The 25,880-nt window shown below is 38.7% G+C and overlaps 1 protein-coding gene across 12 annotated transcripts in view; it reads left to right on the top strand.

The window, feature by feature from the left end:
- arvcfb (ARVCF delta catenin family member b) overlaps positions 1 to 25,880 on the top strand; it is a 282,072-nt gene that overhangs the window by 251,833 nt on the left and 4,359 nt on the right. For 10 of the 12 annotated variants that reach the window (XM_065250329.2, XM_065250334.2, XM_065250330.2 and 7 more), the window contains 7 exons: positions 14,819 to 14,946; positions 17,388 to 17,538; positions 18,094 to 18,286; positions 20,397 to 20,508; positions 20,680 to 20,767; positions 24,193 to 24,246; positions 24,879 to 24,958. In XM_065250329.2, the coding sequence (XP_065106401.1) occupies positions 14,819 to 14,946; positions 17,388 to 17,538; positions 18,094 to 18,286; positions 20,397 to 20,508; positions 20,680 to 20,767; positions 24,193 to 24,246; positions 24,879 to 24,958 (806 nt within the window). The remainder of the gene's footprint in view (positions 1 to 14,818; positions 14,947 to 17,387; positions 17,539 to 18,093; positions 18,287 to 20,396; positions 20,509 to 20,679; positions 20,768 to 24,192; positions 24,247 to 24,878; positions 24,959 to 25,880) is intronic. The other 2 variants (XM_065250337.2, XM_065250333.2) reach the window with 1 other exon arrangement.

Genomic DNA, 25,880 nt, shown 5'->3' on the forward strand with positions numbered 1-25,880 from the left:
GGAAAATATGTTTATATGTCATTTTGTACACAAATGCCTATTAATTGATGACATTTTGATGTTTTAAAGTCTAAAGGTTGAGATAAATTCAGATATAAATGTAATTAAATAAATATGTAAAATACATAAATAAATATATTGATTTTCAAATATTGCACTTGTAATACATAGTCTATTTTGCCGTCAATACTGTTGACGGTGTCCTTTATCAGTAGGCTTTATATTTATGCCTGGTCTGTCGGCGGTGGCCTCCCTCTATGTCACTTATAGCAGCAGCAGCACGCCAGCGACGCATCAGGCACGATTATGGTGTATAAAGACACAGAAAACACGATGCAGCCGCCACGCAACTGACATGCAACTGAAACGCCACGCTTACGCCACGCAGCCAGTGTGTCACCGGCCTTAACAAGAACAGTTTTTATCTACATACATCGCGGGACCCCTTACGTGGAAGCCGCCATTTTGCACCACCATGTTTCTACAGTAGCCCTAAATGGACAAACTGTTATAGAGGGTGTTTTATCACCATATTGTCTGAAAATGTTGGCATGTTTGTCCTGTGGAGGCTGCCGTAGCTTCACTATGCGTTTCGAAAGGGAGGGGGGAGCTGTGGACTGAGCCGTTGGTTGCAATTCACAGTCTCACCACTAGATGCCTCTAAAAATCTTCATAGTGGACCTTGAAAGCTACATTTCTTCACTATTATGGTAAAAAATAAACAAAAATCTTTTTTTGAGCTAGTACATAAACCAATATTCAGTCTTCTTACCTTACTGCAATTCACAATGATAAGCTTATAAAAAAATTACAAACGGAGCAGATTTGCATGCAAGTACGTAAAGTAATTTGCAATTTTATCTTTTTATATGGTGATAGAGAGGCAAGAGTTGCAGATTTTAGCTTTGATGTAATATAATCGGTTTCAACATTAGCATTGCTTGTGTACACTTGCAGTGGGGCAGAGCGGATACCAAAGTAGTTTATATGTGGAAGTTATGCATGAAAATAAAGTAGTAACCCAGATATGAGGATATAATTAATTCTCTTTATTGTCTTTAGTAAGCTGCAGTTTTGTTACCAATCATTTATATTTACAGTACTGACAGGCGCTTTTATTCAAAGCAACTTGTAAATTCAAAGTACAGTATTTTTTTATCTGTTCTCTGGGAATGAATCCCTGCTGGCGCCACGGTATAACTAAATAACGCATGAAGCAGGAACCACAGCATCCCACCCCAGTCATGGGCAGAGTAGCATCGTGCCTCCATCTTCTACTCATCTCCCCATTTCTCCGCCCATGTGGAATGTAGCACCCAGACATTCACACAAACAGCACTCTGTCATCATATCCCATCTGCCCTTCACGGCATCTTTCCATTACTGCTTCTTTTCCCCATGTTAGAAATCACACGCTCCCGAGAGTGGAATAAGAGCATAACACACATATCGCCCGAAGATGACTGGAGCCTCTGATCATCACAGACAAGTTGAAGACACACGTGGAGATGGCTTACATTAATACTCATTAGGTGGTCTTGGTAAGCTTTTAAAGAAACCTAGTTCCTCTAAAGACATCAACACGCGGATATGTACACATCCTGCCTGTGTTTTTTTGGGTGTGTGCCAGAGAAAGTGATGCCAGTGATTAGGGTGCCAGTCTGTGAAAGAAAGTTGGCATCGGCGTCCCATAGCCAGACAATCATTATCACACCTACTGCTGACAATATTGATTCTATTTTACCACAGCAAGCAGCACAGCTTATGATCAACAACAGATCATCAGCTTTAATGTGGCATGGTGCTGCGAGGCATTATAAGACACCCCTGTAAAGTGATATATTAACGTACACTTGTTCCCCATGCTGTTTACGTGCTCTTTGTGATTAGTAATCTCCTCTAATGGTGCTTTTCCATTGCATAGTACCCTTACAGTTTGGTTTGTTTTGGGTCGGGTCAGCTTACTTTTGGGGGCTTTTCCACTGGGTGTAGTACATATTACCCAATACTTTTTTTTGTACCACCTCGGTTGGGGTTCCAAGCGACCCCGAGCTGATACCTAAACGTGACTCGAAAACACTGTAGATCAGTGGTTCTCAAACTTTTTCCGCGTGCGGCCCCCCTTGTGTATGGTGCAGTCCTTCGTGGGCCCTCTCAAAGAAAATTTATGACGAAAAACTAAAAATCTAAAATGTAACATTTTAATTAAACAAAACATATTAAGTTATACAAAGTACTGCTGTTGGTTAGTAGCCTTATTTTTATCTTTTTTTAGGTTTAATTACACAGAATTCATGATAAATGAATGTATTTTATAAAATGTCATAAAACTGGGCCCCCCTGGCACCATCCCGCAGCCCCCAGTTTCAGAACCACTGCTGTCACTGAATCATCTTCCTATAATGTAAAAGATTAGCTTTTACCTTCATGTTAGCTTGCGCTGTCTCGATCAAACATGTTATCATTTGTGCTCTGATACAAAACTCCCTTTTAGCGATTAAAACATCCACAGGTTGAGAATCAGGAACACCATAAAAGTTTTTTCCAGACTTGCAGTTTGTGGCGGCACTTTCGCAAAACACGCACGTCCGCATATATGCTTAAATGCAGTTGTGTGTGTCATGTGAGACAGAGGTAGTGATTAACGTGATGTGCAAACATCTACTTGTGGTGGTCAATTTTAATTTTGTAGTGCACTGAGAAATAAATGAATGTATGGGAATGTACAACAAAGCTCTCACTTGTATGATGTCACAGCAGTAGGCAGCGCAAATATAACGACACGCCTATAATCCCTCCCACTCCGAAGTGTTACTAAACTCGATGAAAAAGATAACCTGAACCGACATGACCCAAACCAGACCTTGGGTAGACAGTAAACTCAGAAGTTTAATCTCATTGGAATAAGTTGCATACATATATATGTACATATATATTTACATATATTCATCCAGTGTATAACCTCTGTATAAAATGAGTGTTCATCCACTGTATAACCGTATCTGCCAAATGCTTGTTTGGGGGTTGTTTAGTTTCTATTCAACAAGTGCTAATTAATAGCATTTATGTTTATTAGTATTCCTGTTGAGTTATCTTTCAATAGAGTCTGGCCGAGCAAAAGAGGAGCTATGCATTCATCCATCTGCATTATTATCCCGCGCATGTACATGATACAGCAACCCATACTTCACTGGCCTAATGGCTTATACAATAATTACAGGGCTGAATTAAACTACCGGGAGGGAATAGAGTGAGATTTACCCTCCCATTGGGGCCGTTGTGCACTGCTTTTCAGCCAGAAGAGGATGTTTCTGTTTCTCAGAGAGATGCTTCACACACACATACACGAATGCAATTAGACGCAGATTACTAGGAAGGCCTTCATTGGCGTCCACACAAAGAGCTGCCAGAGTTTATTGTTTCCTGTTTCGCAAAACTGTCATTTACTAATCATAAGAGTGTGTGATGTGTCCGTGAGGGCCGCACTTTATTCTCGAGTTTGTAATTTGTGGTGGCACGCACCGGGCAGGTTTTTTGTGCCGATGAAGAATGAGGCGTCAGAGGCTTGTGGATGCGAGATGAAGTGCCAGAGAGGAAGATTTGGAGCAGGTGAGGGAAGGAAACTGAGAGCGTGTGATTATTTATCACGTGCTAGAGCACCAGACAGAAGGAAGGTGGGTTGTGAAGAATGGGATATGACATTAAGCCTGCAATGGGACATCTTTCCCCAGGCAAAGCAGATCAGACATATCATCTGCTGCCGGCATCCCAGCAATGACTCAAACAAGCCTAACAAAGACACTGTGCAGCTAGAAGACTGAAAGAGTGTATCAGCCTGAGAGAGAGAGAGAGAGAGAGAGAGAGAGAGAGAGAGTAGGTTGGGCATGGACAGTTGCATGGACAGTATTCATATCATCAAATACTGACAGAAGCAGTCCACAGAATTCATGACAACTTGTTCAAACAGTGCAGTAGCTTTTTGTCGTGTTCCATTGAAACTCCATGTTTATTCTAATCCTGTGTGAGATGACTGTCAAATGATGATTTTAAAACAATATTTTTCTGTGGAAAATTCAGAAAAAACTGTTTATTATACCAAAGACACAATTTACTACATTGTGATTTTGGCCTGTATGCATCAGTCTGTCTGGTTCTTCCTGATACAAAATAAGTATGCATACCACCTCTATCCTTCATACTGTAATCTCTGTCAGGTTTTTACGCCTGGTATTTTATTTTGATGAACACGGAGGAAGATATTTGAAGAACTAAACTGTTCATGATCCCCATTCACTTTTCATAGTAGTCTTACCGTGGCTTCACACCAGCTGCGTTTAAGGCGTCTAATTCGCGTGTACCACGCCTAGTTTGCCGCTTGAACAGTTTGAGTTTACTCACTTCATTCGCGCGTAAAATTCTAGTCATCGAGAGATTCACGCAGAAATTTGCGTCATGGGAAGGGCTTCTGTGACTCTACTCGCTGTAATCACGTCACTACTAGAGCAATCTCCTGATTGGTTAACGTGGCATGTTTTTCCCAGCCTGATCTCATGAATTTTCGTGGGATAGTCACGGAATTTTTTGCTCATTTTTCCGTAGCATTCTCACGGATCTCCGCATTTTTCTGTGGCCCTGCTACGGACTGTCTTTTTCCGTGGCATTCTCACGGATTGGTTACTAAACAGTTTTGTCCTATTTTCGTACCATTTTCGCTTCGGTTTAGGGTTAGATTTACATGAAATGACATCCTTACCCAAACCCAACTCTAACCCCAACGCCAGGTGACAATTGTTTAAAGTTTAGAAAATGTAAAAGAATAAATCAGAAAAAGTAGTATAAACCAATAGTTAAAGTGACATACTCACGCAAACACCAAATCTAACCCTAAACCGAAGCGAAAATGGTTTGAAAATAGGAAAAAGCAGTTGAGTAACCAATCCGTGAGAATGCCACGGAAAAAGACAGTCCGTAGCAGGGTCACGGAAAAATGCGGAGATCCGTGAGAATGCCACAGAAAAATGAGCAAAAAATTCCTTGACTATCCCACGGAACTTTGTGAGATCAGGTTGGTTTTTCCGCCAAAGCCACGGCAACACTTAATTCGCGCCAATGGGGCGGAATCGTGTCTACCGCGCCTCGCTAAATGCCTCATTCGCGCCGCGAGCCCTCCAGACACGCATCTTTACATTGACTTACCATTGAAATCACTCACGCTTGATGCCTCTACCGCGGCTGGTGTCAAACGCAGCATTATGGGGCTCATTATTGGTTTTGTTACAAACATTCCTTAAAATATCTGCCTTCGTGTTTATCATAAAATGACTGAATTATAATTTTTCGGTGAACTTTGCTGTGTGTTCTGCATGCTGTTTGTTTTTCAATGCACTGCCATTTCTGTCTGTGAGAAAGTGTAATGAGCCCATGCTCAAGGTGAAACCCGTTAGCCTTTTGTTTGTAAATGGTAAAACGTAGCATAGTCTGGACAACCCATTTAACATAAAGGGTTCCAGAGAGGCGGAGAGGGTTTTTTCCCAGCATGCTTTGTGCAGTGCTCAGCCTCTCAGTATTGCTTGGAAAGACACAGGAAAGATGCAGATGCTCTGTTCTAAAACCTAGATGTCTTGCTGTTTACTCTCTATTATGTAGGCCTTTTCAAATACGTTGCACTTTGGAGGTTTGTCAATAATTCTCTCTATGAATCCGATTTTTAGAACGTATTTATGTTCTCTTTATCTTGTCACTTTTTCTCTGTCAAGTTCTTTTTAAGTGTAATAATGAAGAGCTTATTAAGTGTGGATGGATGGTTGTCAGGGTGATGATGGCGATTGTTGTATTAGAGTGCTACTGGACGATTGTCGGCTCTACCTAATTTACACACAAAACAGCTTTCTCGTCTCCTTTTACCACACATACGCACACATCTCTACAGATCTACTACTACTACTACTACTTGTAGGTATTTGTTTAAAGGATTACAGTGATCTGACCTGATCTTTGACCTTTGGATCTTTAGTAATGTAATCATTCAATTCAATTTCCCAAATAAAAACTTGATCTGTTGTAATTAACATACAGGTTATGTTATTTTGATAACTAATGTATTTATACAATAGGGACATAAGAAAATATTGATACATGCGAGCATCACAATATTTTGTTATTTTAAAAAGATTCATGTAAGTTGTTTGTAAGTTGTTGTGTGTATTTTTGTGTAACTGTTTGACGTACTACTAATATTATTGTCCTTTCAGCCTTGACAATAAAAGTAGGTTCCTGCTTTCACTGCTAATACAGCATCTATTCTGCAAATTAATTACTTCATAATAATACGAAGCAATGGACGCATTCAGAAAAACTATCGGCATGGATTTTTTTGCCAATATCCGATTGTTCCACCAATGGAACTATTGGTGCCGATTAATAGGCAAAACCGATTAATCAGTCTATGTCTACTATATAACATTATTCTTGTCTCTGTCTATGGTGGTGTGTTCTCAATAACAGCTTTTCTTAAAATGATATCCTATTATATTCCTAAAAAAAGTTATATCCCATTATATCGTCTTGCTTTACAGTATCACAGTGTATCGCAACATATTGCATCGCAACCCCTGTATCATGATACGTATTGTTAGATTCTTGCCAATTCACAGCGTACCTTTTTGACAAATTTACTTTGTCAGGATTCTTTATTAAATCACCATGGTATGAGATTAAGGAATATGGATATATTATTTCAGCTGGCCCTTTCTTTGCTTTCACATTTTGGTTCTCGGTCATGCCAGTGTGTGCCCAACCACTATTTCCGGATATAAACATGGATAGCTGCGATGACATTCCTCTACTTTCTCTGACATGTAACAAATCTCTAATAGGCAGCTAAAGGTTTAGATCACATCTGTTAAAAACTTATTCTTGGCAAACGTAATGTCTCAAATAAACATCCTGCCTCACTCAAAAGCCCATTGAGATTAAAATCAACCCCAAAAAACTGTATGAATAAATAAATGTTTAGTGCATTACTCCTGTCCATACTGATGTGTTACGCCTGTGCCGGTTACGATAGTATCTGCTTGTTTATCGGTGCAAATTCAATATTATTGACATAGAAAAGTTAATAAATATGGGGTTTTGCAATGGAAGGTTAGAGTAAAAATCTCTTTTTGAAACTGAAGATTGACACTTGCTTAATATGGACCACTGAGGAAAAGTGAAAAGCAAAAAGACTTCCTCGGGTGAGCAGTGACAAGCTAGATTCAGCAGCCTATGGGATGTCACAGTGGGATTTGGCCAGCCAGAGCACAAGAGAGAGGCCACTTTCAGGAATGAACCAAAGCATTTCAGGAGCTAGCCAGAGGCTTTCAATTTATAAAGAGGCAATTCTAGAGGAAATCAGAAGATTTGACATGCTTGTCCATTCTGTCCAAATGGCCTGTGGAGGGATTCAGGATAAGAATGAAAAAAAGGTGCTTTGTTGGTTCCCTAAAGAAAATCCCAGTTCCTGTCTCCATGGGCGGCCCTTGTGTGCACAGATGCTGTGATGTTTTGTCATTTGGTGCAAAGGCAAATAACACCTTTTAACAATCTAAGCCAACTTCCTGCAACTTTTTGGATTCAACTTACAAGCCATCACATAAAGAAAAAGTGTGAACTCTATTCTGTGGACTCTATAGACTGTCATTCAAGACTGCTCGAGTTGACGTGGCTTGTTTTCCCTCAGGGGTCACCTCGGGGGAGATGGAAAACAATCCATCCTTTCTTATCTTCTGTATTTACGTATTACGATTGATAGGTTTGGCTTTGTATTGGCTTTCTCATTTGAAACAAACTCCTGCAGATGTAAGTGCTTATGACTGTTGTAGGGCAACATTTTTCATTATTTATTACCTCATTTAGTTGTTTAGATTTGCTGCTGTAAGAGGGCTTTTAAATGTCCTGTTTGAGGTTATCGATGGAAATGTATGAAAGAAAATATGACGAATGATGAAGTGTTTGATTTATTCTCCACACTTGTGTCGAACTGCTTTTAATTGCAGCCAGTGAGGAAATCATTTAAAGGGGCCATGGCATGAAAATCTGACTTTTTCCATGTTTAAGCTCCATAATTGGGTTCCCAGGGCTTTTATCAATCTAGAAAATGTGAAAAAGATCAACCCAGTAACTTACTTTTGGTAACCCATTCTCTACAAGCACATGAAAAAATAGGTTATTGAAAATTGGCTCGTTATGATGTCATAAGGAGCTCTTATTATAATAATACCACCCCTTAATCTGCACTATCCAACCGCAGCACTGCCATTTAGTGCAGAGAGAAAAAACAAGAGAGAAAATAGTTCACAGCACACTTGAGTTTGAATTGCATCAAACCACCATCATTGCAATCAGTGTTTGCACTTCATCAGCTCATTTGCATTTTAAAGGACACACCCAAAACGGCACATTTTTGCATACACCTACAAAGTGCCAATTTTAACATGCTATAATAAATTATCTATATGATATTTTGAGCTAAAACTTCACATGTGTACTCTGGGGACACCAAAGATTTATTTGACATCTTAAAAAATTATTGTGACATGTCCCCTTTAAAGGGATAGTTCACCAAAAAATTTAAATTTTGTCATCATTTACTCACTCTTGTGTTGTTACAAAGCTATACATTTCTTTGTTCTGATAGACACGAAGTATGATATTTTTAGAAATGTTTGTAACCAAACCCATCAGAGGCACCACTGACTTCCATAGTATGAACACAGAATACTATGGAAGTCAATGGGGTCTTTGATCAATTTGGTGTTAAACATTCCTCAAAATATCTTCTTTTGTGTTCATCAGGACCAAGAAATGTATACAGGTGTTTAACAACATGAGAGTGAGTAAATGATGACAAAATTTTTATTTTTGGGTGAACTGTCCCTTTAAACCAGTTGTGGCCCTGTTTGTAAAATCCACCCTGATGTCTGAGATTAAGAGTATCAAAGTTTGGTTTCAGTCACATTGATTTCAATCTTTGACATGACCTTACTCATTCAATATTAAATAAATCACAGTTATATTTTACATTATGTAGGATGATGGGTTTCACAGGCAACGTTGTCATCGCAATTGTGAGTCAGTACAGCTGTCTCTCCATGCTTATTGCTTGGTGTCACTCACTCATTTTACCTCTACTTTCTAGTGACCTACTTTTAGTCAACTTCTTGCTAGTGTACTCTTCCTAAAACATACTGTTCTCATTTTTCTTTCTTTCCTTGGGATTATGTTCATACAATTGTGCATCACGGGTAGCATATATCTGTTTCTATGGTGTACGTGTGAAGTGACAGCATTTCTTCTTCTTCAACCTTAATTTTGTTCATATAATTGACTTTGGGTTCCAATATAAATTGATGATATTTGCAGAGCATGGTACATTTTTTCTGTTCTGATCCTTTTTAAAGGAAGAATTTTTTTTTGGCAACTAATCCTGAATCACAGCTTACAATTTGCAGTTTCGTAACTACATCTCTGCCTGAGACAAATCCGGCCTCCAAGAGCTGAGCAAAAGGGAACGTGGTCTCATAGATTTTCGTATTTCAAGGGCTGTCATAATGTGATTTGCAATTGCAAGTTTATCACAAGTGTCAGTTTTACCTAAAGAAATCTTCATTTGCAGTGATGTATCTGTCAGCAGTCTCCCACAAGACAAAAGTCTTTAAATTGCTACATTTGCTGTGCATTGAGTGCTTTGAGTTAAACTAGCACATAGACATTTTTCCGAAAAAAAAATCAAACATTTTTGGGGGTTTTGACAAAGATGCAAGAGAAAGTTGTTATTGTCAAACAGAAGCGATACAGCACTCCATGTGAATGACTATAGTGATGTATGGCTTCTGACAAAAAGCTTTGCTGCCAAGTGTTATAAAAGTGCAGTACTGGAGTAAACGCATGCATTTACAAAGCTAATCCACACATGACCTCTCTCTTATAGGTCCTCTGAAGTCTTTTTCACTCACTCAAGATGAATTTTTAAGTGGTGTGGAGAAGAAAGACTTAAAATAGCTTTAAATGGTAATTGAGGCTGTGAGTGTGTGGAAACTGAGAAGGCGAAGACAGTCATTCTCTTATATAAACCGCCAGTCTGACAGAAATAAAATCCTATAGTGAGCGATTCTAGGCCAGGCCCACATCCAGCAGGCCACTCCTCCCTAAATTAAAAGTTTTGTACTGTAGATGCAGCATTAGGAAGCACAGATGGGCCAAGCACTTTCTGAGATATTGTAATACAGTCCCACATAAGCGTAAATGCAATAGGATGTCAGCTTTTCTTTATCTGCACTACACTTCAATATAAACTTGGTGCTGCTTTTGCGTAAAGATCAATGCTCAAGTTTCTTTGAAGTTCCCATGACCTCCTTGTCTTGACGTGGCAGTGAAAGAGAAGATGGCCTGTTCAACCACAGCACATAACTCGTGTTTGTCTCAGTGGAATCAAGGCTCCAGACTAACTTTTTTTACGAGAAGCACAGTGGCCCCCAACTGAAAATTTTAGGGGCGCAACCAAAAAAATTAGGGTCACACACTGTAAATTAACATGCTAACCAAATAATCGCATTTCTAAAAATTTCCACTTTATTAATAATACATACTTTGATGTAGGGGTGGGCGATAAACCGGTAGACAAAATTAACCGGTAGAAATTTGTCAACCGGTAGAGATTTTGGACTATCGTTTCTATCGAGGTTACGTGCCCACGTCACGCTCCTGTGCGTGTGGTCGCGAAAACGTAACGTTTGTACACGTATTTAAGCACTGCAGTTTTAAAACAAGTTATTTTAAGCCATTGAAACACAGACAACAGATCTGTATGCGTGCGTTCTTTCTGTGTGTCAGGAGCGGACAAGTCGCGCAACCGCTGCTCTTTCTGTCTGTGAGGAGCGCGCAAGTCGCGCGACCTCTGCTTATTAAGCTCGTGAGCATTTTTCCCGCTTTATTGGCCTTAAATACACATATGCGTCAAAATTCCCGTCTTTGCAAGCATCATCATAAACACGACCAGTAAGGTCTTAAGAGAAAGTAAACAGCTAAAAGAGAAAGCGCATGTGTAACAGTGTATTGGATCCGGACTTTGGTCTTAAAGGGGAAGTTACCTAATTTTGCTCCTGTCTGTCACTCGTGTTAATCAAACAGCATTGAGAAAAAAATCTCTCGCTCCTGATTAAATCACTTTTCTACCTTGAATAAAAATATATATAGGCCTATACATACATGCATAATTATTTATTATCATTCTTATTGACTGTGTATCTTCAGAGAGCTTGAGTTTTGTTTGTTTTTATCTTCTTTCTATGCTTGTATATGTTTTTTGTGAGAATTATGAACATTTCTATGGTATTAAAGATTTAAACCTTATTAAAACATAAAAAACTCTACCGTGATACATATCGTTATCATGATATAAAATTAATCCTATCGTGATAGAAGATTTTGGTCATATCGCCCACCCCTACTTTGATGGTAGATGCAGAAAGTACAATGTGCTGTTTCAAAATCACTGTCACATCAGAAAATAAGGTCAAATTTACTGGTCGCACATGTGCGACTGGTTGTAAAATTCAGTGTAAAATTTCCTTACAAAATAGAAATTGTATAGTTAAAAGCCAATAATATTGAGGTTCAGTGGCGGCCGGTGACTTCTTTTTTTGAGGGCGCTTGATGCGAAGTTCGTCACAACATGTGTGTGGTTTGTAATTTCAAAATATGTGTTCTGTGCGTCGAGTGAACCTATGTGCATCACGTGTCTTGTCAAAATAAGTGCCTGCTGCAGACGCGTCTAATGCTGAGTTAACACCAACCGCGTTTCGGGCGTCAAAATCGCGTCAAAATCGCGTCTACCGCGCGTGGTTTGCCGCTTGAACATTTTGGATGCATTCACGCGTGTAAAGCGGAGTAGACGCGCGGAAAAAGCAAGCATTTGACGCGTGTCAGAGGCAAACTCCGCTTCTTGTGCTATGCGGTTGTCTGTTAGCAAAATGACTGATGTTAATGTGCATTTATCGAGAGAGTTACCAGTTTGTATTTGGTAACCTTACTATAGGGGGAAAATAAAAGGTGTGGGTCGATAAACGTCACGTGACCCAAAAGTGAAGTGTGTATTACAATTACCAGGTTGCCCAATGTCCTCACTGACACTCTTCCAAGCGAGGTCCTTTTTATTCATGTGTTCTCTATAGAAATAAGAACTTGTGTCGTATAGCTCCGGGTGACTGCTTATGGACAATATCAAGCGTTGGTTGAATGAGTGACTCCAGGCGGGGTTGCCACCACAGCAGCAAGCAGGCTCCTGATTGGTTAACGCGGCGCGAAATTCCGCCAAAGTTCAAATTTTTCAACTCGGGCGTCAGCCGCAAATTCGCGTGAACTGCAAGATGTGCAAAAAGCCCCATTCGCACTTACCGAGCGCACCGCGCACAACGCTCAATTTGCGCCTTTCGCGCGAGAGAGGCGGTAACGCGTCTTCCGCGCCAAACTCCTCTTCCGCGCCGCGGGACGTCCTGACGCGCGTCAACGCATCTTCACATTGACTTAACGTTGAAATCACTCGAGCTTCACGCCTCTACCGCGGTTGGTGTAAACGCAGCATAAAGGGTTTATGATAAAAAAAGACGCTTGCGTTTGCCAGATACTCGCATAATCTCATGTATAAGTGTCTTGCGTGTATGTTGTTAATGTGAGGGTCTCTTTTATCATAAACGGTTTTACGCGTGTGCAGCAGGCACTTTTTTGACAAAACACGTGATGCACATGGTTCACATGACGCAACAAATACATATTTTGAAAACACAAGCAACACACATGACACTCTGAACACTTATTTTGAATTTGCGCCCTTCAGAAAAGCAGTCACGAGCTGCCACTGTTGAGATTTTTGATGTGTTGAAGGTGCTGTGTGTAAATTTTAGGAGGATCTATTGACCGAAATGCAATATAATATACATAACTATATTATCAGTGGTGTATAAAGCTCAAGTTCCCGTAGGTAAATTAGGTTTCAGTAAACAAGTTCAGACAGTTCCTCATACATATAATAGACAATAAGAAACAACACTAAAAAGAAAAACATCACAAAACGGTAGCATAAAATATATAAATAAATAAATAATAAACCCCTTTACCATGTCTTAAAATTGTTCATATAATTAATCACAACCGGGACCACAAAAAGACCTTGTATAATTAACCATTATGTTCTTTTATTAATGAGACCCCTTACATGGAAGTCGCCATTTTGCACCCCCATAGTAGCCCCTAATTGACAAACTGCTCCACAAACTTGTTTCATCACTACGTTGTCTCAGACGACGACATGTTTATCCTATATTGGCTACTGTAGCTTCTCTATGCGCTTCGAAAGGGAGGGGTAAGTGGTGGACTGAGTGGTTGGTTGCAGTTTACAGTCTCACCACTAGATGCCGCTAAAATCACACACTGCACCTTTAATATTATTTCCCATTTTTTGTTATGCATGTCACTTGGTGTGATCTTAATCCAGGGTTTCCCGCAGAAAATTTGTCAGTTAAGGTGGTAGGGTTGTGCAGGTGGGCGGGCCGGGGGCGTGACAATCAAAGGGGTGGGGCGTAAATGTCATGATGAAAATATTTTTATTAAAAACACTCTTGAACTCAAACAACTCAATTTTGAAGAAACTATGACAGAAAATGAACACATACTAGATTATTAATGAATTAAATGTTTTATCAACAGGCTAGTTATCCTCCAAACAGTGACGGACCATGTCTTTCTCTCATTTCGGCCATGTGAAGTGCCTCCACGCTATTCTCCGAGATGCACTTGACGGCCTTTTGTGCAGCAAATTTTTTTTTTGATGACCTAGTTAAGGTGGTAGGGTATCCCAGCTTAGGTGGGCCGCCCGAACTGAAAAGTGCTGCGGGAAACCCTGTAATCGATGGAGAGAGGCTCATTATCACAATGTAGACTCTGTGTTTAGCTCATAAACCGCAGTGATATAGTTGCATGATTTTTAAGATTCATCATATGTTTCTCCTAAGAGCGAATGATGTGTTAACTGGAGCTCAGCAATAGATCCTGCCGCTGTCTGCAAATAACTCGATTACAATGTCAGTATACAGTCAGTATCTCCTACAAAAAATGTGTTGAATAAACAATCAAAGTTTTTTGATATGCTTGTTTGTTCAGTAACGCTCAATATTCTGCAATTCTCAACACTGCAGCAGATCCAATTCAGTCTTCAAATCCTAATTTGTGAGAAATCACAGCATCAGACAAGCGAACAACGTTCCGAAAAACCATGCAAGCAAATCCCAGGAACAGCACGCAGTGATCCGTACGTCAGCACTTCTGCCGGTTCATTTAGCATTTCTAGAGCTAATTATTCAATGCGCTGCAAACGTCTCCAACTTTAGTTCGAAATAACTTTGTGCTGACCCAAAATCTGCAGAAAGAATCTACTGAATAACTGACCTCAAGTCACGTATACTGGTATACTTTCTGATTTCATGGGTTTGAGATTGTGGTGCTATCAAGCGGTCGAGCTTCCATCAGGCTGTTGGTCACTTTGTGACATTTTGTCTATTGCACTGCTTACTGTAGCTGTAAAAGTGGAGTTTTTTTGATTTTCTGTCTTTGATTTTCTGTCCTGATAATCATGCATTTGTCCAGCCCTGTTATTTTGTCCACTTTTCATTTCGCAGGTGAGACACAACATTGATGAGAGGAAATCAATCAAAATCTGTGTGTGCTTCTCTGTGTTATGCCATGCTGTTTTTTCTAATTCGATTGTAAATCTGTTTGTTTGCAGGTTTTGAATTACTCTATCAGCCAGAGGTGGTTCGTCTTTACCTGTCCTTGCTTACAGAAAGCCAGAACTATAACACTTTAGAAGCAGCAGCCGGGGCTCTGCAGAACCTCAGCGCTGGACAGTGGACAGTAAGTCACTGCATATAGAGAATAACAGCATCAGATAATTACATGATGACATCCGAGCCAATAGTCAAGTGGGCTGTGTTTTGACATACTGTGCAATAGCATTTCGGGCGACCCGAGTACGACTCCTGGCTCTTGCACATGATTTCTGTCTTCTCTCCTCTGTCCTATCTAATAAAAGCTATAAAGGGCAAAAATAACTTGGACATAAAAAGAAACAGTTCTGGTAAGTCTGCATTTCTCTTTCGATAACAGTAATAAGTAAGGAATAATTGACTCCGGGCCGTTGTTTGCGTTGTGGCGTCGTGTGCATTATTTTTCAATAATTCAATGGCCCAGAGTCCATTATTCCACTTAAACTACGGTTACCACATCTCAAGACATCGATCAAATGATATATTTAAAGGGATTCGTCCGGTTTTTGTGAGGTATATATAACCTTAGTAACGATTTAAAGGAATATTCCATTTTCTTAAAAGAAAAATCCAGATAATTTACTCACCCCCATGTCATCCAAAATGTTGATGTCTTTCTTTGTTCAGTTGGGAAGAAATAATGTTTTTTGAGGAAAACATTGCAGGATTTTTCTCATTTTAATGGACTTTAATAGAGCCCAACATTTAATACTTAACTCAACACTTAACAGTTTTTTTCAACGGAGTTTCAAAGGACTATAAACGATCCCAAACGAGGCATAAGGGTCTTATCTAGCAAAACGATTGTCATTTTTGACAATAAAAATAACAAATATACACTTTTAAAGCACAACTTCTCGTCCAGATCCGGTCGTGATGCGTCAGCGTGACCCCACACAATACGTCATGACGTCAAGAGGTCACAGAGGACGAACGCGAAACTCCGCCCCAGTGTTTACAAGTGTGTTAAAAGAGGATCGTTCCTGCGTTGTTGTATGTCAACTGATACTAATTAATGTCTTTGTGTCAGTTTATTGTTTACAATGGTCCGCAAATGTGCGTTTTATATATGTAACACGTGACCTCCCTACATCACTACGAATTTACGTTAAGTCGCTGGACCGGATCTAGACGAGAAGTTGTGCTTTAAAAGTGTATATTTGTTATTTTTATTGTCAAAAATGACAATCGTTTCACTAGATAAGACCCTTATGCCTTCTAAAGTGCATTATACAAATCAATTCCTCTCTTCAAGTAAATTCTTATAACTTTATATTTGTAATTCATGTGGGGTTTGCGCCTGCTTGCAATCCACTTCCTAGCCAAAACATCCTATTTCCTCTCAGTATAATTGTGATGTTAAGCATCACGGTGGCAGGTGGGGCTCTCTGTGCTTCTTGTGGCAAAAGCACTTCAAGAGGAAGTGCTCCTAATGAACACATTCCCCCATACCTATTACAGGAGTAAATCCCATTAAACTGCACCAGCAGCACCTTGCTTCCTGCTCCGTGCCTCCTGGAGCAGCTTATGACCTCAAGTGCAGTCATGCATAAGCAGATAGCTTCTCTGTGCGGTAACACCACCTCAGACCTCATCTCTATGCTTGGCCACACACATGCACACAAGTCCCAAACACATCGCAATCCCTTGCCGTAGGGAGACGGACATTTCGTGGCTGTGGTCTATAAGAGGATTTGAGAGGTTTATTTCTTAATTTATTTTTTGCAAATGTGTTTTTGCCTTGTGTACCATTAAGTAAATGTTCCAAAGCCTACTAACTCCTCCTAGTGGCCATAAATTGGTATTGCTGCGCCTTAATTTTTTGTGAAATATGAAGGTAAATCTTAAAAGGGTGAAATGTGAATTAACTGATTTACATTCTGTAATGTTTGCCTTGTCTGAGGAAGGATTTGTGACCGTGTCTGTGAAATCCAGACTAAAGTCTCATTATCAAATTGAGATTAGGAACATTAAAGTTTGATTTAATTCATTGATTTCGATCTTTGGCATGGTATTAACTCAGTCAATATTAAATAAATCAAGATGATATTTTCACAGAATGTTTTTTACAGGATGATTTTATGTATAGTAAATCACCAATAAAAAACTTTAGCTTTACTTTTTCACTGACTTAAAGGGACACTTCACCCATTTGCATTAAGCTTTGTATTGTTAGAACCCCAGTCATGTTTTTGAATGGTCATGCATCATTTCCTCAGTTTCCGCTGAGACAGGAGAAATACAGATTTCAGTGTTTCACTTCTTTCTTTCAATGATGTAAAAATCATCATTTTGCATCATTGAAAGAAGGAAGTGCAATATCTTTGTTGAGGGGGTGAGACTACAAACACCCATTTTCTCGGTCAAATAGGCCCCAAATTCTAAAAGTATGTTACATTTCGACTACAAATAAGACACACTTTCAATAAAGATTAATGTTTCTACGGGTGAAATGCTCCTTTAAATGCACAAGAATGTATTAACCATAATTTGTTTCAAACTGCTTTTTTTGTTTTGTTATTTCTGCAGTGGTCCAACTATATCCGGGCGACTGTGCGTAAGGAAAAGGGTCTGCCGATCCTCGTGGAGCTCTTGCGCTCTGACTCGGATAAGGTCGTGCGAGCTGTGGCCATTGCATTGAGGAACCTGTCCATCGATCGCCGCAACAAAGACCTGATAGGCAAGAACCGCACATCAAAGCTTACCACTACTTTTTGTGTAAAGAAACAGTTCATCCAAAAAAATTTTGTTGTATATACTTTCTTCTGAGGGAAAAATGTCTAACACACTGAATTTCAGTCTATCGTATAACTTAACATTCTCGGATAAAAGGTACCCTGTGCAATGCCCCAGTGACAGTTTTTGTATATTTTTCTTGAGTGCCGAAGACTTTTTTATTACACTTTATGGTGCTTCAAAATCCATTTTGATGCTGGACTAACAGTTCCCGTTCAGTGAAATTGCAAGGAAAGTAATTCTTCAAGGACACTCCTTTTGTGCTCTATAAAAAGAAGGAAGTCATACAAGTCTAGCTGATTGAAGATAAACTATTAGGTTTTATTATTACGTTTACCCAAATAAGACAGTCAATATTACTAATGACAGTAAACCATTAGAATACAGAAAATGTATTAAACAAATCTGTTTACGGAATAGCACAGTTTTCGGTGTGTCTTCGCCTTGTTTTGTTATTTCTAAAGTTGTATCTCTTATTCTTCTGTTATTTTCTCTCCAGGGAGTTACGCCATGAGGGATTTGGTTAGCAACCTGCCCAGTGGCCAGCAGCGGCCAGCCAAAAACCTAGAGGAAGATACGGTGGTGGCCATTCTCAACACCATCCATGAGATCATCACTGACAGTTCTGAAAACGCCCGCTCCCTCATTACTGCTCAAGCTATTGACAAACTAGTGGCCATCAATAGGACCAGGTAGGAAATGGATAAAGAAAAAACAAGATTATGATGAAAGACACAGGACACCCTAACTTTAAACAGTTTTACTTTTGTTAAACATTCTATTGTTGTTTATCTTTCCCTAGCTTCAACTATATTCTTACTTGTAAACATTTAGCTTTGTAGACTAGGGCCAGACTTAATAACAGGTTTCGCGAACACCTTTTTTGCCGTTAAAAAAACTACTGTCATGATTTAAATTAGGTGTGGGCTTCTTATTGCATATGCATTTGTAGGAGTTTTCCTTTTATAAACAACATTTATTGGAGGAGAGTATTTTAAATGAATCCCGCAATGCAATTTACTAAGATTTGTGCTCGTCAGTTTACTGGTATTTGCGTTATTCCATAACACATAAAAAGCATGTCTTAAAGGAAAACACCACAGTTTTTTTATATTTTACTATGTTCTTACCTCTACTTAGATGAATTAATACATAGCTATCTTTTTTCAATGCATGCACATAATCTTTGTACAGCACGCCGTGAATGGGTTAGCAGTTAGCCTAGCCCCATTCATTCCTTAGGATCCAAACAGGGATGAATTTAGAAGCCACCAAACACTTCTATGTTTTCCCTATTTAAAGACTGTTAAATGAGTAGTTACACAAGTAAATATGGTGGCACAAAATAAAACATGGTGATTTTTTAAGAGGATAAAAAATGAGAACTATATTGTGTGGCGGAAGAGCACTTAATTTGCAGCACTTCGACCTCAGCGCACAGTAACATCATCACTCCTGAATACTCCCCCTCTCGCTCAAACTTCCGTCAATATTACTGCGCCCGAGGTCAAAGTGCTGCAAACTAAGTGCTATTCCGCCATACAATATAGTTAAAATTTTTCATATGCTTAAAAAATCGCCACATTTTATTTTGTGCCACCATACTACCATATATAATTACTCATGTAACAGTCTTTAAATGGGGAAACATGGAAGTGTTTGGTGGCTTCTTAATTCATCCCTGTTTGGATCCTAAGGAATGAATGGGGCTAGGCTAAATGCTAACACATTCATGATGCGCTAAACAAAGATTAAATGCACGCATTGATAAAAGATATGTATGTATAAATTAATCTAAATTGAGGTAAGAACATAGTAAATTATTGAAAAATTGTGGTGTTTTCCTTTAAACCTATGCTAATTTAAGCTGCTCTTGGTAGATTACATTGATCATTATGGAAATTAAATTTTTTAATCTGTGTTATTTAACCTGTGCCTTAAAATCTGCATTTTTTGGAAATTGCATGCTAATGTCACACTAATTTGCAGTTTTTAGTAAATCTGGCCTTATGCCTGTTGTTAGTTCTTAAAGGAAAACACCACCGTTTTTCAACATTTTACTCAACTTAGACATAATTTTTAGTTAACTATTCCTTTAAGGCTTGTTAAATTCTGTGAGAACTGAGCAACAGGTTTTTTGATATTTTCTTTGGTTCCGCCTTAACTAGAAAAACACCAACATGGTGCTCTTTGAAGTGACTTATTTTTATCAACACATGTCATCTTTAATAAATGCATGTGAAAAACTGAATATTAAATAAAGTGCTGTAGATATCAAAAGCAGCACCAATCTCTGGAGGGAAAGCCATGTAAAACAAACCTCCTTGAATCTTTCTACATGTGACCTCATTTAAAACTTTACATCATTTATGTAGTATATCTGCCTGGGTGTGAGTTTGTTCAAAACTAAATCCATAAAATGTGAGAGATTGACTTTATAAACTAGTACATGCCTGCCTGAAGTGTGGCTGAATGGCCCGCATCTCTCTCTCTCTCTCTCTCTCTCTCTCTCTCTCTCTCTCTCTCTCTCTCTCTCTCTCTCTCTCTCTCTCTCTCTCTCTCTCTCTCTCTCTCTCTCTCTCTCTCTCTCTCTCTCTCTCTCTCTGACTCTGGAGATGTGGCTTTGAAGTTTAGGCTCCTGGTAATTAAGTGAGGATCACAGAGAAAGTTAATGAAGTCAAACGAGAGAAATCTTTGGCCATAGGGGTTAGAGATTTGAGTCTTCGTGACATTGGGTTGTTCGAGGGGAGATTTATTCCACGGTGCTCTGAACTCTTTCCCTTGTGTGTTTATGTACTGCAGCCAGTCAGCACGGGAGACTAAAGCTGCCTCCCATGTACTACAGACGGTCTGGAGCTATAAGGACCTGAGAAATACCCTGACAAAGGATGGCTGGAGTAAAACACATTTCCAGGTAGAGCAAAACATTTCAGAAGACTTAAAATATACAAGATATCCTTAGAATAAAATACTTAAGCCATATTGTTATAATTTGTAAGAAACCATTCAAGATTTTTCTGTGAATGTAGTTCAGTTTAAATGTATCTCTATACAGACATCATCTTTGATTCTGTACTATTTTCAGCCCCTAGCAAGCGGCACTCCCAAAGGGTCCAAGAGCTGCAAGCCAGGCTACGATGACACAACACTCCCCTTGATGGAAAAGAACCAAGGTTAGCGTAAGACACCAACCAGAGATAAATCCGGGTGCTCAGGGGACCTCTGGAGGTTCAGGTGCACCTTGGCGAGCATAATATGTTATGTTTTAAACTCCACCACTTTCTGTGTTTTAACACATAACACAACGCTTGATCTCTCACCCCCGTTGCTTCGCTGCTATGTGCAGTCGCTTTCATCTCCTGTGCTTTAATCGGTCATTTGAGCTGTTCATATGATACCGATTGATTTATGCGGATCAGACAGCAGATTAATGGGCCTTGGTATAGCAGCCTATTATTCAAGTGATAGGAAATTACTGCAGTGTTGCCATAAAGAGTCCCATCCGTCCACCCGAGCACAACACATCTCATTGAGAGAGGAGTTAGCATGACAGCTTTGGCTTTATTTGCTTGACTGGTTTTATTTTTGCTGTTGGTGTGGATGCCCATGACTACAATACATTCGATCACGTCGTCCATCAGTACCACTTCATTCCATGTTTGAAGTCATCTAAACTAAGCTAGATCCTAAAAGTATTTCATGTAAAGCAGTATCAGCTTAAAGGACTGTTTTGGGTTCAGTACAGGTTAAGGTGACCAGGGGGCGTATTACAGAAACTTTCTATCTTAGGTCTTAACTTAAGATATGATGTGTTAAGTTAAGATTTTTCACAAATTCATATTACAGAAGCAAATCTTAAATTGATTTAGGATTCTCATCTTATTTCAACAAATCTTATCTCATCTCTAGTTAGGAAATCCCAAATTGCTTAATCATGTTCGGCTATCAACTGTCATGTCTGTTACCAAGCAACCAGCAATGCGTGAGCTGCTGCTACAGTAAACAAAAGAATTGTCCTTTTTATTTCAATGGGCCAGAAAAATACATTTTATTAAATTCATAGTAATTATAGTCTGTGTTTTTTGTATTAGTGTTTTAGCACATCATCTATCAGTTACCATTCAATTTAAACATTAAGCAAATGTGACTTACACAAATTAAAAAAATTATTCTTCCTTAGTGCTAGGATACTATTGTACATTTCAACATTTGATAGAGACATGACAAGAAATAGATGCTGAGTCAAGTATGTACTGTATTCACTATAATCCCATCATCGGATAAGATAACTGTTTTTTAATAATGAGGGATGACATAAATTGAAAGACCGCTCCAGTAGTGAGAAACATTGTGATTATGTGAATGTGTGAAGGTAAAAAAACATTCAAAGAGTAATCCAAAAACAAACATTGATGTTTTTCATCCTCCACTTTGTTAAAAATGTAATGTCACTCTCCCGCAGCTCTATCATAATGTGATTGTTTCAGCTGGCTATCATTAAAGTTTTAAGTTAGGACACCTGTGAGGTTACCCTAAAGTTAAGACCGTTTTTAGGATGTTTTGTCAAGTTAGGATGTTTCTGTAATACCACTTTCCTATCTGCAGTTAAGATAAGATAATGCATTTAGGAACATCATTCTGTAATAGCTTTTGTCTTAAATGAGGTCCTAACTGAAATTACCATGGTTACCAAACAGTTAAGATAAGATTTTAAAGTTAGGACTTTTCTGTAATACGCCCCCAGGTGTTCCTGTTTTCCGGGGACAGTCTCGTTTTTTTTGGTGTTCTGTTCCCGTATTTTATTCATAGAAATAAGATTTCAATCTTTTGATCATTGAACTAGAAAATGTCCCCGCTTTTCATTTATAAAATCTGGTTACCTTAGTAGACATTAAGCTCCTGAAACTATGTTTGGTAATAATTTGAACTCCTCCCTCAATTGTTTGCCAGCTGTAATTATAATTAAATAATATAATTGACAGTGACAAAAACGATTTGGCAAGATGAGAAAAAAAAAAACTTGTTTTAAAAGCATGCATCAGGTTTATTTCAACCCACATAGTGTATTTATGTTAATTTTATGCAATAAAAAATTACATTTGCACCATTTTTATGAAAGTTAAGACTGAATGGATCTGAAAATGTCGAATGGTGTAACCGCCAAATGTGCCAAAGAATGAGAAATATTAAATATTGTATCCACCTTGATGGCATGTAAGCGTTACTATAAAAAATTCACTTTATTAGTTATTTCTGAATGTAAATTTGTATGCGTTTTTGTTATATTTGTCCTGACATATCCTGAAAACAGCTTTGTTTTCTAAATAATCTTTGACAAATTTATGTAAACATTTATGTAAAAAAAATCAACTAGATGATTATATTTTATTCCACATTTTTTATGAATATATTTATATTTTCATTAAAAAAAATAATAGTTACACCAATTGACACAGACCGGTTACATCACATTGACATTTTTGCAAATATCCCCCAAATATTCTTTCAAAATTAAATAAAATCAGAAATTTTAGACTTGGTCCTCAAAAAAGACAATGTATGCATGGAATCTGCAAATCTATTTTGAAATTTTAACCCTTTTACATTTAATTAAACCATACAGACACAAAATAATGAACGTCAAATCATTGACCCTAATACTTAAAAAGGAATAGTCTACTCATTTTCAATATTAAACTATGTTATTACCTTAACTAAGAATTGTTGATACATCCCTCTATCATCTGTGTGCGTGCACGTAAGCGCTGTAGCGCGCTGCGACACTTCGATAGCATTTAGCTTAGCCCCATTCATTCAATGGTATCAAACAGAGATAAAGTTAGAAGTGAACAAACACATCAACGGTTTTCCTATTTAAGACGAGTAGTTATACGAGCAAGTTTGGTGGTACAAAATAAAACCTAGCGCTTTTCTAAGCGGATTTAAAAGAGGAACTATATTGTATGGTGGAACAGCACTTTTGGGAGTACTTCGACTCGGCGCAGTAACACCCTCCCTCTCCCATTATGAAAGGGAGAAGGGGAGCGGACTTTTCAGGTGAGTTGAAGTACTCCCAAAAGTGCTATTCCGCCATATATAGTTCCTCTTTTAAATCCGCTTATAAAAGCGCTACGTTTTATTTTGTACCACCAAACATGCTCGTATAACTACTCGTCTTAAATAGGAAAAACGTTGATGTGTTTGGTCACTTCTAACTTTATCTCTGTTTGATACCATTGAATGAATGGGGCTAAGCTAAATGCTATCGAAGTGTCGCAGCACGCTCCAGCGCTTACATGCACGCACACAGATGATAGAGGGATGTATCAACAATTCTTAGTTAAGGTAATAACATAGTTTAATATTGAAAATGAGTAGACTATTCCTTTAAAAAGTCCTTTTTATACTTGTCTATATGCCTTACCCCCAGACTTCCATTGCAAGTACTTTATTTTAAACACAACTTTTTTGCAAACTAATGGAAAGGTCTAACATTTTTTTATTTGTGAACTTAACTTGTACTGAACCCAGACCATTGCTTTTTAAATGAGTTTGTGTCTCATTGTCTTAAAAAATCGAGCCTGTAAAATGTTTGCAGGCAGCAGAGGGTGTAGCAGTGGTGATATGATACCTATGGATGAACTCGGTCCAGGTAAGTAGATGCTTACATGCTCTAAAAAACTAAAAATACCCAACAAACTAATGTGGTTTCGTGGGAATACGAGAACATAATCCCTCTAATATCCCCCAGTAGTGTTTCCCCAACATCAGTACTGTAAAGGGAATGTTTTTAGGTTTAAAAGTAATTTAACTACGTTTGAATTCCTTCCTGTTTCCTTCCAATGCTGTCTGCACAACCCCTCTCTTAATAAGATGCCTGCGGTGTAACGTGTTTGTTATGCTTTGGGTCAATAGAGATTTGAACAAAAGCGTTTGCGAGCACCTCTTTATTACGCCGCAGTCTCTCTGATCTTCTCCACTGCGCCAGCGTCGTCTCCAAGCCTGACTGACAATAATTGGACAGAGGCTGGAGACGAGGTTCTGCTTGAGTGGGTTAAGAAAGTGAAGAACCGTCCACCTGCACATACACAAACCAACACCACGCTCACACACATCACAAACATCTCAGCCGGATGCGTAAGAATTGATGCGAGTACGCGGCACATGCAGGAGAGCTCCGGCCGAAGGATCTGCTGCTGCTTGTTTGAAGAAGCTATGCTGAGGGTGTTGACACACTGACTGTAACAACACGATCACTTCTCTCTTTTCTTTCTTTCTCATTAGATGGCTATTCGACCATCGACCAGAGAGAGTACAAAGGCAGTGACGGCTCTTCTGACCTGCAGGAACGGGAACCATTAAAGGTCAGTGCCGAAGTGAGACTCTGTAGTGCAATAATAACCTTGTTCTCATTAGATTCTACAAGGGGCCACAATGAAGTTTATGACTTCTCAATAATACAAAAAATTTAAAGCAAAGATGGGATATGAACCCACACGAAAATGCAATACAGATATCTACAGAATAGTTTGCTTTATATTTAAAGGTAAAGTATAGAGATAGAGAGCAGGGACAGATAAAAATATTATTTTTCAGTGTTCTGTGTAGTTTTTATTAATAAAATAATATTTTATAATATTTAGTTTAAATTTGGTGTTAGATTACCATGCAGGACACTTTGCTCAATAATAAAATGTATTTTAGAGTTAGTTTTCTTGTTTTAAGAACAAGTTTATTTTTATACATATAATGACCTGGGGACAGAAATAGGACCGATTCGGTGGAATGACCCATATGAGGAAATGCAGTGCTATATATTGTGGATTTTTTTTCCTGAGGGAGGGGTACTAGCTGACCAATCACAATGCTTGCGGTCCACATAGAATTTATGCATTGTTACATTTTTGTGGAGGTGCGTGTCAGGCAACGGTGGTAGTTTGCACCTCTATCCATAAGCTACATGGTATACTCTATGCAGAAGTATAAAATGGGCTTAACACCAAAATCTCTGACCATCAAATTATGCATGTAGGCTGTAATGATGGTTGAAGTTAGAGTTAGGACTGGTGTTGGGATGTGGGTGACAACAGCACCTACTTCAACTACATGGTTACATAATTTGGTGAACACTGGTGAACAACACTTTCTCTTAGATGTTTTACTGTTAACCCCATGCCGTGCTTATATTTTAATTTAACATCAGCGTTGTGATTTTAATAGTCATTATAGTCATAAATATGAGGCTGCCTGGTGCTCTTCTCTCCTCATGGAGATGACCGGCATTTG

This window comes from Paramisgurnus dabryanus, chromosome 5 (assembly GCF_030506205.2).
Source record: "Paramisgurnus dabryanus chromosome 5, PD_genome_1.1, whole genome shotgun sequence".
Lineage (NCBI taxonomy): Eukaryota > Metazoa > Chordata > Actinopteri > Cypriniformes > Cobitidae > Paramisgurnus > Paramisgurnus dabryanus.